Source organism: Syngnathoides biaculeatus, chromosome 19 (assembly GCF_019802595.1).
Source record: "Syngnathoides biaculeatus isolate LvHL_M chromosome 19, ASM1980259v1, whole genome shotgun sequence".
Classification (NCBI taxonomy): domain Eukaryota; kingdom Metazoa; phylum Chordata; class Actinopteri; order Syngnathiformes; family Syngnathidae; genus Syngnathoides; species Syngnathoides biaculeatus.
In genome coordinates, this window is record NC_084658.1 from 7,804,214 (window position 1) to 7,818,281 (window position 14,068).

The 14,068-nt window shown below is 42.3% G+C and overlaps 2 protein-coding genes and 1 pseudogene across 4 annotated transcripts; 2 read left to right on the plus strand and 1 right to left on the minus strand.

Moving 5' to 3' along the window:
• The first annotated feature begins 3,419 nt into the window (after window positions 1-3,419).
• LOC133493037 (uncharacterized) lies at window positions 3,420-5,030 on the plus strand. The gene is made up of 3 exons (XM_061805957.1): window positions 3,420-4,357; window positions 4,594-4,949; window positions 5,022-5,030. The coding sequence occupies exons 1-3, from the start codon at window positions 4,108-4,110 to the stop codon at window positions 5,028-5,030; spliced, it is 615 nt and encodes a 204-aa protein (XP_061661941.1). The 5' UTR covers window positions 3,420-4,107.
• Window positions 5,031-5,089: 59 nt separating this feature from the next.
• On the minus strand, window positions 5,090-13,986 carry chrnd (cholinergic receptor, nicotinic, delta (muscle)). 3 transcript variants are annotated; one of them, XM_061805884.1, is made up of 13 exons: window positions 13,655-13,986; window positions 11,791-11,936; window positions 11,121-11,165; window positions 10,910-11,019; window positions 10,352-10,507; window positions 10,096-10,208; window positions 9,810-10,010; window positions 9,022-9,133; window positions 8,632-8,746; window positions 8,124-8,334; window positions 7,894-8,012; window positions 7,177-7,355; window positions 5,094-5,296 (listed from the first exon to the last, which is right to left on the minus strand). In XM_061805884.1, exons 1-13 carry the CDS (start codon window positions 13,701-13,703, stop codon window positions 5,221-5,223), a joined length of 1,632 nt encoding a protein of 543 aa, XP_061661868.1. In that variant the 5' UTR covers window positions 13,704-13,986; the 3' UTR covers window positions 5,094-5,220. The 3 variants fall into 3 exon arrangements, 2 of the variants coding, with proteins under 2 accessions (XP_061661869.1, XP_061661868.1); XM_061805885.1 differs by lacking the exon at window positions 9,810-10,010 and having other exon boundaries at window positions 5,090-5,296; XR_009792815.1 differs by lacking the exon at window positions 5,094-5,296 and having other exon boundaries at window positions 7,335-7,355; window positions 8,164-8,334.
• LOC133493098 (5S ribosomal RNA) lies at window positions 12,778-12,896 on the plus strand (annotated as a pseudogene).
• Window positions 13,987-14,068: the final 82 nt, after the last annotated feature.

The window sequence follows — 14,068 nt, forward strand, 5'->3', positions numbered from 1 at the left end:
GCCTAATCACTACTACATTTAACCACAATGAAACCTCTACTTCCAAATCTCCTCAAGCAACACTCTTCACTGAATCTCTTCATCCAATCCTCCTTTGCAGCCGCCATCCGCACAACATCCGGCAGTGAGGTGAAGGTTCCATGCAGTTTCCCAGGCGAGGAGGACTCTTTCGAGCTGATCTGGAGGATCCATCGGTCGGAGCACATTCTATCCATGAACGTAAGTGGCCTGCAGCACCACCTGACGCTCTCGGACGTGTGGAAGCTCCATGTGATGGACGGACGGTCGGCTTGGCGCCACCTCAAGCTGCCCAATGTGGTGCCCGAGCACCAAGGCACGTACACATGCGAGGTCCGAACAGCTCAAATCACTTACATCACTCAGACGGACATCATTGTTGCACCAGGTAATTGAAACGGTTGTCTTTGGGATCACTCACTATCCAATATATAGTAAAATGGCCATTTTGCGTAACCTTCAAATGTTCTGGGGAGCAAAAATGTATTCTTTGCCATTCGATTTGTTCCTGTGGGGAGAAAAATGGGCTAATATTAGTCAGCAACAGATGTGCAGTGTTTTGGCTACCACAAAGAGTGCATGAATAATCTATAAAATAGCTGGAATAGGCTCGAGCACTCCTGTGACCCCTGTGAGGAAAAGTGGTTCACATAATGGCTGAATGGATGGATATAATACTAATTGCTCACTCATCCTCCATCAGACTCAAAGCTTCCACTGGCGCTCTCTGTGACCCTCGCCGTGCTTATTTCCTTGATGGCAGTGTCCTACGGCATCCTGGGATTCCTGACCTGGAAAGGTTAGTCAAAGCCAAGCTACGCAAAGTTAAGCAAAGGGCAAACACTGTGAAAGCGGCTCCTCTCTGTGCTGTGGTGTTTTCTCCAGTGAAGATGTTGCTGGGGTACAAACTGCCGACGACACCAGTAGAAACTGTGAATGGGATCGAGACAACCACAGACAAGAACGTCTTCGAGAACGACGCTCACAAAGGCACCTAAAACTGTCCTTAAGCTTAAAGTCTCATATATATAAATGTGTGTGTGTATACTTTTTCATTTTTGCTGCTTGCTGAATCATGACAAAATTGATTTTATCTGTGGGTTATCTCAAATCACAGTATACTCCTTGAGCACCTGTAAGCACCCACAATGTAGCGCGTGATCACCAATAAATAAAAGGACTATAAAGTTCAGAAATACTTCTATATATTTTTTTCTATATCCCAATGTATACTATTTCCCTTAAGGATTTCACTCATACCATGACAAGAGGCCATATTAGCCCGAAATCCAGAGATCAGAAACTCTGGCCGAAAAAATACAGTTGCGGTCAGTTTGCGGTTTTCAAAAAAAAAAAAAATTCATCATATATATATACAGTTTTGGTTAAACTGACAGGAATATATTATTATTTGCACTTCAAATCACTGCGTACTCTGAGGTGGCAGCAGACGAATGGGACGCAGGTGCCATCCTCATTCCTCCAGGCCAAAAGTCGGCCTTTGACCCGGCTCACAGCTAAGAGAGGACTCTGAGCTGAGACAAATGAGGCGGTGGGGTAGAAGGATTGGAGGGAAGGGGGGGGGACTAAAATATTGAAAAAAAGTTTGCATACCTCCTTTAAGCCTATAAAGCCTATAAAGAGAGAATTGACGTTTGAAGCCCCTATCACTGTTGAAACTGTCTGAACAGATTCCCAAGGAAATATCTCAATGCACATCATCATCAGGATAATCACTTTGGAAAATCACGAGATACATCTAATGAGATCAAGTGTTTTGATGTTTACAGTTTTGCAACAAGTACAACTTGTTTGCACAGTGCGCTTTCATTTGCACGTTGAATGAAATTCTAATAACGAGCGCTAACACAAGACAACCACTGTCTTGCTCCAGAAGCTGATGGGAGAGGTAATGGAATGGCCAATCATGTCTCCAGACCTAAACACAATTGAGAATTCTCAAACAGAGAAGGAGCGCAAATGCTTTCAACATCCACGTCATGTTGTCATGGAGAAACATGTTTGGTATTCATTCGCAGCAAAAGCCGTGCACCACCTTCACCACATGGAATGCTGTCAGTTTAGTTCTACTTTACTTTCCGTTCAACTTTGCAAGTCCGTGAGTGCAGATGAGGAAGATGAGGACGGCTGTGGTGGGTTTGGTTGTTATCACCTTGTGGCCTTTTGTCTGGGGAGGTAAGGAGGGGCTCCACACATATTTGCTGTTTTTAACGCAGTCATTTTTTTTCAACCACACATGAATCACCGATGTAGCTATTGTTATTTAACAACTCGATGTCCTCATTATTTCTGCTGTTGTTTCCTTATCACTTGTGTTTTCGCTTGCATATCCTCTGTAACACTGTAACAAACTCGGTCAAAAAGTTGAGCAACTAAAGTTCAAAAGACAGCTTCAAAGAAGTTCTGATTTCTTTGACGGTATTCTCAACATGTCTACAGTTTCTAGACTATGATCTGTTTTATAAACAATCACGGGAAAAAAAGCTAGACAAGAGACAGGACATATACTATGAAAGAAAATCAATATTTAATTAAAATGATCATGAAAAGAGGCAGTTCAAGTACTAGTAGATTCGTGGCTGCTCGCAAGTGTCGAAATGGTCCTCAAAGACAAATGACTTATACAGGTACAAGTTCTCTTCTCATGACACAATTAGCATCCCCCATCCCTCATGTTTTGTTTTTTCGGTATCTGAGAGAAAGAAGGAGTCAGGAATCAGGTGACCCTTTCTTTGTTTTCACTACAGCAGTTAGTTCATATGGTGTTATAATAAACTCGAAAAACACATTTCTTTTATAAGTGCAAAGAAATATTTTACATTGACTCAATACACGGTTGATCAATATAATTTCAAAGTGGATTAATTCTCATTTCATTGTGGCTTCATTCCGAATTCCCAGTGGTGTTGTTTTGCAGAAATCAGTGACGTCTGGTGTCATTGGAATGCGAACTGCGTTTTAGCAGCGAGCTTCCCCATTGGAGAAGATGTTGTCATTCACTGGATCCAGGAGCTTCCGGGTCCAGTTCAGTTTCAGGTTCACTCCTTCTACTATGGGACTGACCAGCTGGCGAACCAGGACAAGCGCTTCAGGGGAAGAACGGCGGTGTTTAAGAAAAACATCGCTGGGGGGAACGCTTCCCTGCTGCTGAGGGATGTGGTGGTTGGAGATGAAGGGAGGTACAAGTGCTACATCGGAACCCTGTTAGACACCAGGGAGTCCTTCATCAACCTCCATGTGATAGGTGAGTCCACAAAGTCTCCCATGTACATCACAAATGCCAGAAAACAAAAAAAAAAAACTATGGCTATGTTCAGACTGCGGGCCATAATATCCAACTCAGAATTTTCATTGAAGTCAATCTTTTAATTTAGTCCTTCACATTTCAAGAACAAATGCAACATCCGATGTGAATGTAATGTGGCAGTGTAGTGACATTCATGCGCACAAAACATGGCGCAGTCTATTCACTGAAATAAGTATGGCCCCTTGTGTGCGTCACAGTCACGTGTGGCAATTTCAAAGACACTTTAACCAGTCGTCTCTGTGCTGGCATTTTAAGTGACGAATTGAAACTATTTTTGGAAATATTGTTCAGTTCCAATGGTCCATTTCATTGAGATTCCACTGTATACCTGATTTATATCCACATACAGAAGAGGGTCGGATTTGAACAAATCAAAATTGTACTGATCACGTTGATATTAACAAAAATTAGACACATTTCATATGAGAAAAATCTTAATTGCCCTGCTGTATGAACGGAGAAATACCAAAGCTTACACATATGGAGTGACCTTTGCTCTGCTCCACTGTTTTATGGGGTTCCACTGGGTTCAGTTTTATGGCTGCTGTTTTTCTCTTTGTATTTGCTGCCCTCAGGTTCCATCCACTAGCACTTTTTACAAATACCCCACTCAAGGGGCCTCAAATATCAAAGTATCATCCATACCTTCTCTAAATGTTCTCATCCAAACCTTGTCAACTCAATCTCCTGCTCTTCAGGCGCCTGTTGTTTGATGCATTGTTGTTGTTGTTTGGGTATCAGCTCCGGTCTGGGATGTTCACATGGAGCTGAGTGACGAAGCAGTATTCTGCAGGGCTAGAGGTGTCTACCCCGCCCCCACGCTGCTCTGGTCCACAGACCCTCCTATTGATGTTGAGCCCTTCAACAATACGAAGAAACAGCAAACGGACTTGGGCTTCTATGACATAGAGAGCTGGCTGACTCTGAAGGTGGCCAGAAGTATCAACGTGGACTTCATTTGTGACATCACCAACGACAGGAACAATAAAAGAGCTCAGCTCAGGATACAAGGTTAAGACGACCTTCTTACACAAACTGCCCCAAAAACTAATGCAGTGAAACCCAAATCAGCACAGATCTTATGCGACGAGAGACCACATCAAAATATTTTCAGTGTTATCCCTCCAAACCACTTTAAATATTAAAACACTCTTTACAATGTATTTCTTAGCTCCTGTTGTCACTCTCACTATCAAAAAAAATTTCAAACCTCATCAAAACCTCATGATCCTGAACCTCCTTTGCAGACGCCATCCACGCAGCATCCAACAGCGAGATGAAGGTTCCTTGCAGTTTTCCAGCCAAGCTGGACACCTTCGAGCTGACCTGGAGGACCCGTCACTCAGAGCACATCCTGTCCATGGGCGTGAGTGGTCTGAAGAGACAACTGACAATTTCAGCTGAGTGGAAGCACCACGTGCTAGACGGGCGCTCGGCTTGGCGTCATCTTAAGTTGCCCAATGTGTTGCCCGACCACCAAGGCACGTACACCTGCCAGGTCCGAACACCTCAGGTCACCTACATCACGCAGACGGACGTGATTGTCACATCAGGTAGTCACAATAGCTGTGTCTGGAAACACTCCCTATCCACTGACTATATGGTACATGGCGGTTTGGTTAAAAAAAATATATATATACATAGAAACTGGAGATATTTTCTCTTGAAAATCTAGCTCTTGTAAATTATTAATATATATACATATAAACCATGCCATTTATTCTTCAACAGACACGTTTCTGCAGCTTCTTTGCACCGTGACTGTATTCAGCTTCTTGTTGCTTGTGTCTCTTTGCATCATAGGATTCCTGGGCTTTAAACGTGAGTGGGTCAAACTAACCTAAATGTAGGAAGGCCAGCGTGAAAGCAAGCACTCATCTTGAGCTGTGTTCTTCTCTCCAGTGAGGTCGTTGCTGGCACTGAGATTTCAGAAGACACGAGAAGACGACTCTACAGCCGTGAAAGAAGAAATCAATTCTATCAATAATAACAAAGACGAGGGAGAATCTCACTCAAACACGAAAAGGCAGAACCTTAACTGGTTGTCGTTTAGTGTCATAAGACAGCGGTTTTCGAACTTCTTGAGTACAGGCAGGGTGAACAGTACTGTAACATGATTCGATCCAATCAAGCATGGAATGTGTAACCACAAAGAGCTATTATGAGCTTTTCATCACGATAAAATCTTTGACTTTTCCCAATAGAAAGATCCCAGGCCCTCAGTTGTCAACACGGTATAACTATAAAACGGGGCTTGAAAGATACTAGATTATACCCTTCATAATACATTAATCAGTCAGTTCCGTCAGTAAGGGCATCTGGCGTAAAAACTCTCTCAAACAAATATGAGCGTACATCCGAGATGACACGCTGTTCCGACCCCTAACTGAACAAGGCGAAAGAAATACATACATGCATCAATGTGGCCGTTTTTCAATGTGGCTTGTCAAGGAACATTCACAAAAGGTGTGCATATTGAAAGCAATCCCAACAAGTGTTTGATAAGTCCTATTTTTATGAGTATTCCACAATTATCAGATTTTTTGCCCATACACACCTTTAGTTGCAATAATCCATTCTTTGATGAGTGTGGACACACTATTACTTAGGATTAAACATTTTTGTGACTTTTTTTTTGATAGCTCAAGCTTTTTGAAGTGCCCATTTGGTATATATAATGGATACATTATAAATTATGTTTATTTGGGATGTGGCATCTGCGGGGGAGCCAAGAGAAAGCACTCATGGACCACTCCCAGTTTTATAGAATAAATAAAAATGTCAATCTACTTTTTTATTTCTTAAATTTATGTATTTTGTTTGCAATAAAAGATTGACCAGTGCTTTTCCTGTTTCATGTGTTAGCCATGTCATTGTTTCCATTTGCAACATTAGGCCACCAAACTGAAGCTGTAAAGATTACAACGTGGTAAACTGACATCATTTCCATTTTCAAAATAATAAAATATACAGGTAAATACATTCGAAGTAGATTCCATGGAAGTCGAGCAAATTCCCTACAGGATCGCAATGAAGTGCAGAGACAAATTAGTGGAAGATGAGGGTTTAACGCATTGCAAATTGCTTCCATTGACCTATTATACAAACCACCGTGCAGCAATACAGTGACGAAATCAGCAAGACGTACGATGGCGAAGGGAAAAATTTGTAGTGACTGTTGTAAAAATCTAAATAAATAAAAACAGGAACATTTACCGGTCTGGTTTATTTTATGTTATCTGAAAAAAAAGAAAAGCAACAAGGTCAGTGTTTGATCATTTTATTGCTTAGAAACAGGTTCTTACTGATTTTTGATGTGTTAAATTTGGCACTTTATATGGACATGTTTTATTTTATTTTGTTATTGTTAGAATATTGGAATAAAAGAAAACAATATTCCCTCTGATGACAGAAATTAAACGTGGCAGGCAGCACTTGGGACTGGTTTCAAATACAGCGGAATGTAAATGGTTAAGCCCTGCATATGTACAAGTATGTTTAAAAAACTACTTTATAAAAACATGTTTTCTCTTTTGTGTCAATCTTTTGACCTCCCAAAATAATATGAAGAGTTTAAATGAAATTACTTCAAGTTGAGGACGGTATTTTTTTTTTTAAGTGAGATTCAATTTAGACTTATTAATCTAGTTTCTCTTTTAAATTCTTTAGAGCACTGTAAATGATATTTCACCTTATTGAGTCTCAATGAATTTGTAAAGTTGTTCTGTGTTTGAATGTACAATATTTTTGAATCGTGTCAAATGAAAGAAAAGCCACACAAGTTAAAACAAACATATATATATATATATAGTGAATAATGTGTGCATCACAGTAGCCGTGGGTTGTCATCCCTGTAGTTGTGAGCATCTCCAGCAAAGGGCAGCGGTGGCGGGTGGTTATAGACGCCCATGAGGAAGATGATGATGGTGCCAAAGGTCATCACTGGGGTAATCAGGAAGAGGCACAGACGGTCCACAGTGCGAGCGATGCCGCTCCAGTTGTCCTTCTCCTGTGTGCAGTAACACCAAAACAGCAGGCATGTTTTTTTTTTAGTTTAGTACACATAGATGAAAATGAGAACTTCTTGGACTGGATCAGATTTATTTGATTTTTATTCATTTCAATGTTAAACATTGCTTTGGTTCGTGAATGCAGTCTCGTAAACATTAAGTTTGTGAGACCAGGTTGTGCTGTACTTCGGTTTAAGTGGCTTTGTGATGATGACATCATGAGTAGGGTCCCAAAAGGGTGGACATTTTCAAGTAAAAATTCCGTAGGTGCGAGTGTGAGTGCTAGTGGTTGGTTCTATGAGCCCTGCGATTGGCTGGCAACCAGTTCAGTGTCTCCCCCGCCTCCTGCTCGAAGTGCCCACTGGGCTTAGAGTGTTTTACAGTGTCATCAGCAGGTTTCAACAAACAAACTGGAAGAGTCACAGAAAGGAATACAAGCTGACATTGTAATGGAAATTTGTTTCCAGATGGGTACAATTTATTTCATCCACAAACCGAGTATGAGTAGTGTGTGGCATCATTTCATGAACCACTCACCTCATTGTAGTCATTCTTGTTCCGTATGTGTTTGATGATGTAGTTTGCTCCGTCCACCGCCGGCTTGATTTCTCCATACAGCTGCTCGGTGACGCCACCCTCCTCCTGCAGTTTTTTCACTGAAAAAAAAAAAAACAACAACCACACACTCATAGCTACATACATAAATAAATAAATGGCATTCCTAATTTAGCACCTGGTTGGCGTTGTACATCCATGTAATTGTGTACCTGTTGCGTGTGCGGGGCGGGTTGTGAGCCCGTGTCTCACCGACTGCCTCTCGAACATCAAGTCGCTGCGGGACTTGACGCTGTAGTACTCCTCGGCCGACGCAATGTAGCCTGCTGAGCTAGATCGCCGCTGCAAGGCGCCGTTCCAGTACGGTTCGGACTCCGCTGGCCGAGACATGAGCAGGAGCCGGGGAAGTCGCTCCAGGAATAACTGTAACAAGCACATCGTTTCCACAGCCACTGCAGTACGGGTTATGATGCAATTTCACTTTATTGTTTGTAAAATTAGAATTCATTTACAAGAAATAATGTAGTTTTATTCATCTAGCTCTGCCAGCAATGTACAGTGATAGAGAGTAATATGACAGTCTCTTCCACTAGTTGGTGAGGGAGCAGCAGCTCACTTTCGGCGTGCCTTAAGGTTGCTAAATCCTGGATTAACGCTGTTATGTTGTAGCGTTTGCAGTATGAAAATGCATTTGAACCTCTGTGTGCATGCGCACGTTACCCTCTTGGTCCAGTCAGACATGACGTGTGTGCTTGGGCTCCTAAAATGCAGGTTGAGAACCACGACACAGTTCAAGACCACCACTGTCACCAGCACCATGATGAACATCAGGTACCTGAGAGATTAACAGTAAGTAAGTTTCTTTTGGCCTGTCCCGTTAGGGGTCGCCACAGCGTGACATCTCAGATGAATGCTCATATTTTGTTTGGCACAGTTTTTACGTCGGATGCCCTTCCTGATGTGACTGCTCTTGGGGAATAAAGTCCCCAGTGAGCTATGAACTCAGGACCCAGGGTTTACCAAACCAATGCTCTAACCACTGAGCCATGGGGCCTCTATAACAGTGTTGTAGGAAAAAAAAAATTACACTTTCACACATGTTCATCTTACTTGACAATGAGCGGGACGGAGATTGAAGTCTCTGGAAGCCTTTTAGAGATCAGCAGCAGGAAGACAGACTGAGCAAGCAGCACAGAGATGGACAACGTCATCTTCTCACCACCTAATGTGCACGCAAAGCACACACAATGTACTGTAAAGCAGAGGGGACAGAAACTCTAACAACATGACACTGAAGATGTCTCATGATGGTATGCCTGATGAACATTTGGAAGAGGAACAAGAAAAAGAAGGAAGAGGAAGAAAAATGGGGGAAGAAAAAAATGAAACCAACAAAGAGGAAGGTGAAAAGAGGGAAGAATAGGGGAACAGAAGAAAGGGAGGAAGAAGCAAAAAGAGAAACCAAGAGGAAAATTAGAAAGAAAAAGAAAAGGGGGAAAGGAAAGAACGAGGCAAACGAAGATGCAAGGAATGGGAAAAGAGCAAGCTGGAAAGGAAATGTGAACAGGAAGAGGAAAGATGAAAACAGAAGAGGAATTAAGATGAGTTTAGGGGGAAGAAAAAAAGGAAAGAGGATGAGATTAAGTAGATGGAGGAGAAACAGAAAGATGATGAAAAAGGGGAGGAAACCAGAATGGGAAAGAGGACATGAAAGAAAGAGGTAAGAGGAACTGACAAAGTGAGAGCAGAAAGAGAAAAATAAAGAACAAAAGAGAAAGAGGAAGCAAGAGAAACAGCAAAACAGAAATGAAGATCATTAGAAGCGAGAGAAAGAATAGGAAATAGTTTAAGGGAAGAGAGAAAAAAAGTACGGAACAGAATCCAGAGAAATGACTGACTGTCAGCAGGGAGGTAGTAGACGAGTGACGCCAGGAAGGAGATGAGCACACAGGGGATGATGATGTTGACGATGTAGAAGAGCGGTTTGCGTTTGATGATGAGGTAGAAGGTGATATCCTGGTGCTTGTTGCTCTCCTTGGGAATGTGTTTGTACATGTTCCTCTTGGCCGGACGGTGGATCACCTCCCACTCGCCGTTCTCTGACGGCCAATTACAGCAAAGAGCCTCAGTTTCGTGTCACGTCATGGCAAATCAAACATCGAGGCGTCCGCATGAGACGCTTACCCGTCCAGCTCGCTGGATCGATGATGATCCACTCGACCGTCCACTTGTTGCCGTCGTCATCTGTTTCCGTCTTCAGTAGCATTCGAATCTCTTTGGCGTTGTACGTCAGTGAGCTGCAAAGACACATGGATGCACACGTCAGTTCCACAAAGACAGAAACATCAGTTCAACGGAGACCGATTAGGCAATATAGATATAAAAAACGTTTCTGCTTACAAAAAAAAAAAAAATCATGGTACGAAATTAGAGCTCTTACGTGAACTTGAGGGTGCAGTTCTGCCAGTCGAAGGGGAAATAGTTGACGTTGATGGAGCAGGACGAGCGGAAGATGGCTGGCGGCAACCAGTAGCATAGCCCTTCAGAGTTAACCAGCACGTTGCTGTAGTAGGCCACCTGGAACTGGGCATCATTACTGGACATGGGGGAGAGGAGGCGCACTCTCTCAGGCTGTGTCAGAAATCATTCGCTCATTCCCTCGTCTCTAATTGCTATAAAAACATTTATAAAAGCCAAGTATGTGGTTGAGAGGCCCCGTAGCTCAGTGGTTAGAGCACTGGTTTGGTAAACCAGGGGTTGTGGGTTTGTATCCCACTGGGGCCTCCACTCCCTGAGAAGGGTTGCGTCAGGAAGGGCATCCGGCGTAAAAATTGTGCCAAACATATATATATATGCGTTCATCTGAGGTGACACGCTGTGGCGACCCCGAAAGGGACAAGCCGAAAGAAACACACAAGTATGTGGTTGACTCTTGAGCTGAATCGATTAACTTAATACTCCCCAGTCCTTGCGGTAACACAATCTCTTAATCTCTTACTTGTTTTCCAGCACGATCTCTGGCAGCCACACCATGTTGGACGGCAAGCGCAGCATCTCGATGCCGTCAAACTCGGTCGTGTTCCACGTCAGCCGGTAATCCGTCCACGTCTGAAAAATACACACACACAAATACATGTAGTGTACGAATGCAGAGGGCAAAAGTGAAGCAACCCAGTGCAGCTGGTGCGTCTTCGACTAGAAGAACTCACATGGTCGATCCAGACGTTGGTGAGTAGAGTCTCGTCCACTTCTTTCTACACAAACGAGTGGCAGAAGAAGACTCAACAGATAACACGACATCTATCTTTCAACTTAGCAATCATTCCATTCACCGACCAATCTATGTCAATTTCAAGTATCTCTATTTACAGTATCGAATGGTCTATTCACCTATCCATCCACCCAATCAGACACAATGATTCCCATGTTTTCACTTTTGGACAGAGGGAAAGCTTGAAATATTACTTTGGATTGAGGTTACTGAACCCAAAGGGGGCAATATATGGTAGAAGGAACATTATGAACTAATAAGAACCAACAGAGAGAATGAACATTTTGATAGAGCCAGTTTCAATCATATACTAAGTGAGCTCCCTTCAAAAGGAATAGATGCACAGTCGTGGACCCTCTCTTGTCCAGACGCTTTCAAGAATGGAACTGGGTTCCGAGAAAGGCTGCCGACCATCTATAAATACCCAATGTTCATAAAAAGATCAAATCATCAACTCCAATTTTCTGTCTTATTAGAGCCACCTATTGATCCGCGAGTCCACGACACTACCAATCAATTTATCTACCTTCTTCTGCATCTATCTGATAATCTGTTTATCCATCTATTAATCAACTGATCCAAACATTTGCCTATCTTTGCATTTATACCAAGGAGATGAGGTTTGAGAGCGTGAGAGCGAGGCTGACGTTGACTGCATCCTGCTGCCTCTCCACCGGACGCAGTTCCTTGTTGTATCCCCGTTCCTTTAACAAGTAGTTGATCAGGCGCTCCTCCTCATTCCTGCACAAGCACACTACACACACACACAAACAAACACACTTTGTTACCGTCAATACAATAAGACACACAACAACAACACTTTTGAATGTGACAATAGTTGGATTGTTTCACATTGTACAGGGGTTCTCAAACTTTTTGAATCCAGGGACCCCTGACAGAGGAAGATTTTTCCAAATACCCCTTCAGAATCCTAATGCCAATTAACTCATTAACTTTTTTTGGACACTGCCAGAAACGCACCGTATACACTGTACTGTGAGAATGTTTAAAAGGGTACACGAGGATAAGGGTCTCGCCCAGGCTGACTGTGGAATTCAGCTTTGTAAAACCACTTTTATGACTAACAGATCTGTGCAGATATGGCTGTACATCAGTTTGGATTTGCAATCAGTACAGCTTTTGAGTAGTAGAAAAAGGTTGGGCAGTGGAACTCAGGCTGCATGTCAATCATAATGGATAAATACCACCCTGTTGGAAGTTCTACAAGTTCAAGCACTTCATACTTGAACAGAGTGCATATGTGTAGTAAAAGCTGTCTCATGATCATGAGAAAGAATAACACAGTTAATAGAGTGAACACCATTGACAATGAAAAAAAAATAAATGGTTAACAGTAAATTTAAAATTTAGAATAATGCTGTATTTTTTCCAAGTTAAAGAATACAGTAAAAGTTAAAAGACAAGACGTACAATATTTAGTTCGGATAAAACAGTGGTAAGAGAATACGTTTTTTTTCAAGAAAAAGTCAAACCATTGTAATGTTAAGGTCGAACTGTAACAAGGGGAGAAAGTCAGATGGCACAAATTAATTCCATAAGTACAACTTTATTCTGGTAATATTACATCTTTAATTGCTTACAGCCACACTACCCTGAGAATGCCCAATCTCGTCAGATCTCGGAAGCTAAGCGGGTTTGGCCCTGTTTAGTACTTGAATGGGAGACCGCCTGGGAATACCAGGTGCTGTAAGCTTTTCTCCCCAGCTAATATGCAGAGGGGTTGCATCAGGAAGGGCATCCGGTGTAAAACCGTGCCAAACAAATATGCGTTCACGTGAGATGACATGCTGTGGCGACCCCTAACGGTACAAGCCGAAAGGAGAAGATTACATCATTAATTCTGGAAAATACACTGATGTTTGTTTTATTGGCTTGTCATTGCCCAAATCCGGTGATTGTACTTCTGTCAAAGAATCAATATAATTTACTGGATTTACTGTGGATCCTGAGTTTGAGAAGCACTAGTGTAGAAAAAGAGCCTCTAGCATGTTCACAAGCTCCAATTTCACACGACAGCTGCTTCCTCCCCACGAACAGCTAACACAGACTCACTCAGAACTCCAACTTCGCCAGGGCAGACATATGCCACCGATAGCGATAAACAACAACAACAACAAACAACCTCGACAGAGATGTGCTACTGAACTAAGTGTCTAAACATATTACATTTGAACATTGAGTTTGTTGTTTACACTGCTACCTAATCTGGACGAAATCCGGATTCAATTCAGTTTGACGGCCCAGCATCAACATTCCACACCTCACTTAAATCAGACAGCATTTGACAAATTTTAGCATCAATCTAGGCTGATAGCCATCAACTTGGACTAAAAAAAAAAAAAAATCAAATTAAACATACTTTGAAGCTGTTACAGTGAAAACACACTCAATGCAAGAGGCAATTACTGGTTCTGATGAAGATAGCTCGATAAAAATACAATGTAAACTGACCAGGCCAAAGCAGCGCGAGCATGGGCACAGCAACGACGACCTTCATCATCCGCTTGAGTTTTGTCACGAAGAACTCATTTGCCCGTCCGTGCAATTCTTGACCATATGCCAAAGTGTGTTTGATTGACAGTGAACAGCTGCAGAAACACGGGCAGCAGAAAATAGAAAGCAATGGTGGCAGCACTCGGTCACTCTGTCCCGGAAAACACAAATTGCATCAACACTCACTAAACGTCATACTTCAAACTGACTTGAAAAAAGTTTGCATACTGTCAGGCTGTGTCAATATACAATTCATGGAGAAATTTAAGAAATTCCAATTGTTTCTTATATCTTTTTTTCCCCTCAAGCGTTATATATATATTTTTTTTTGGGGGGGGGGGGGTTAAATCGACACTCACTAACACAAAAATA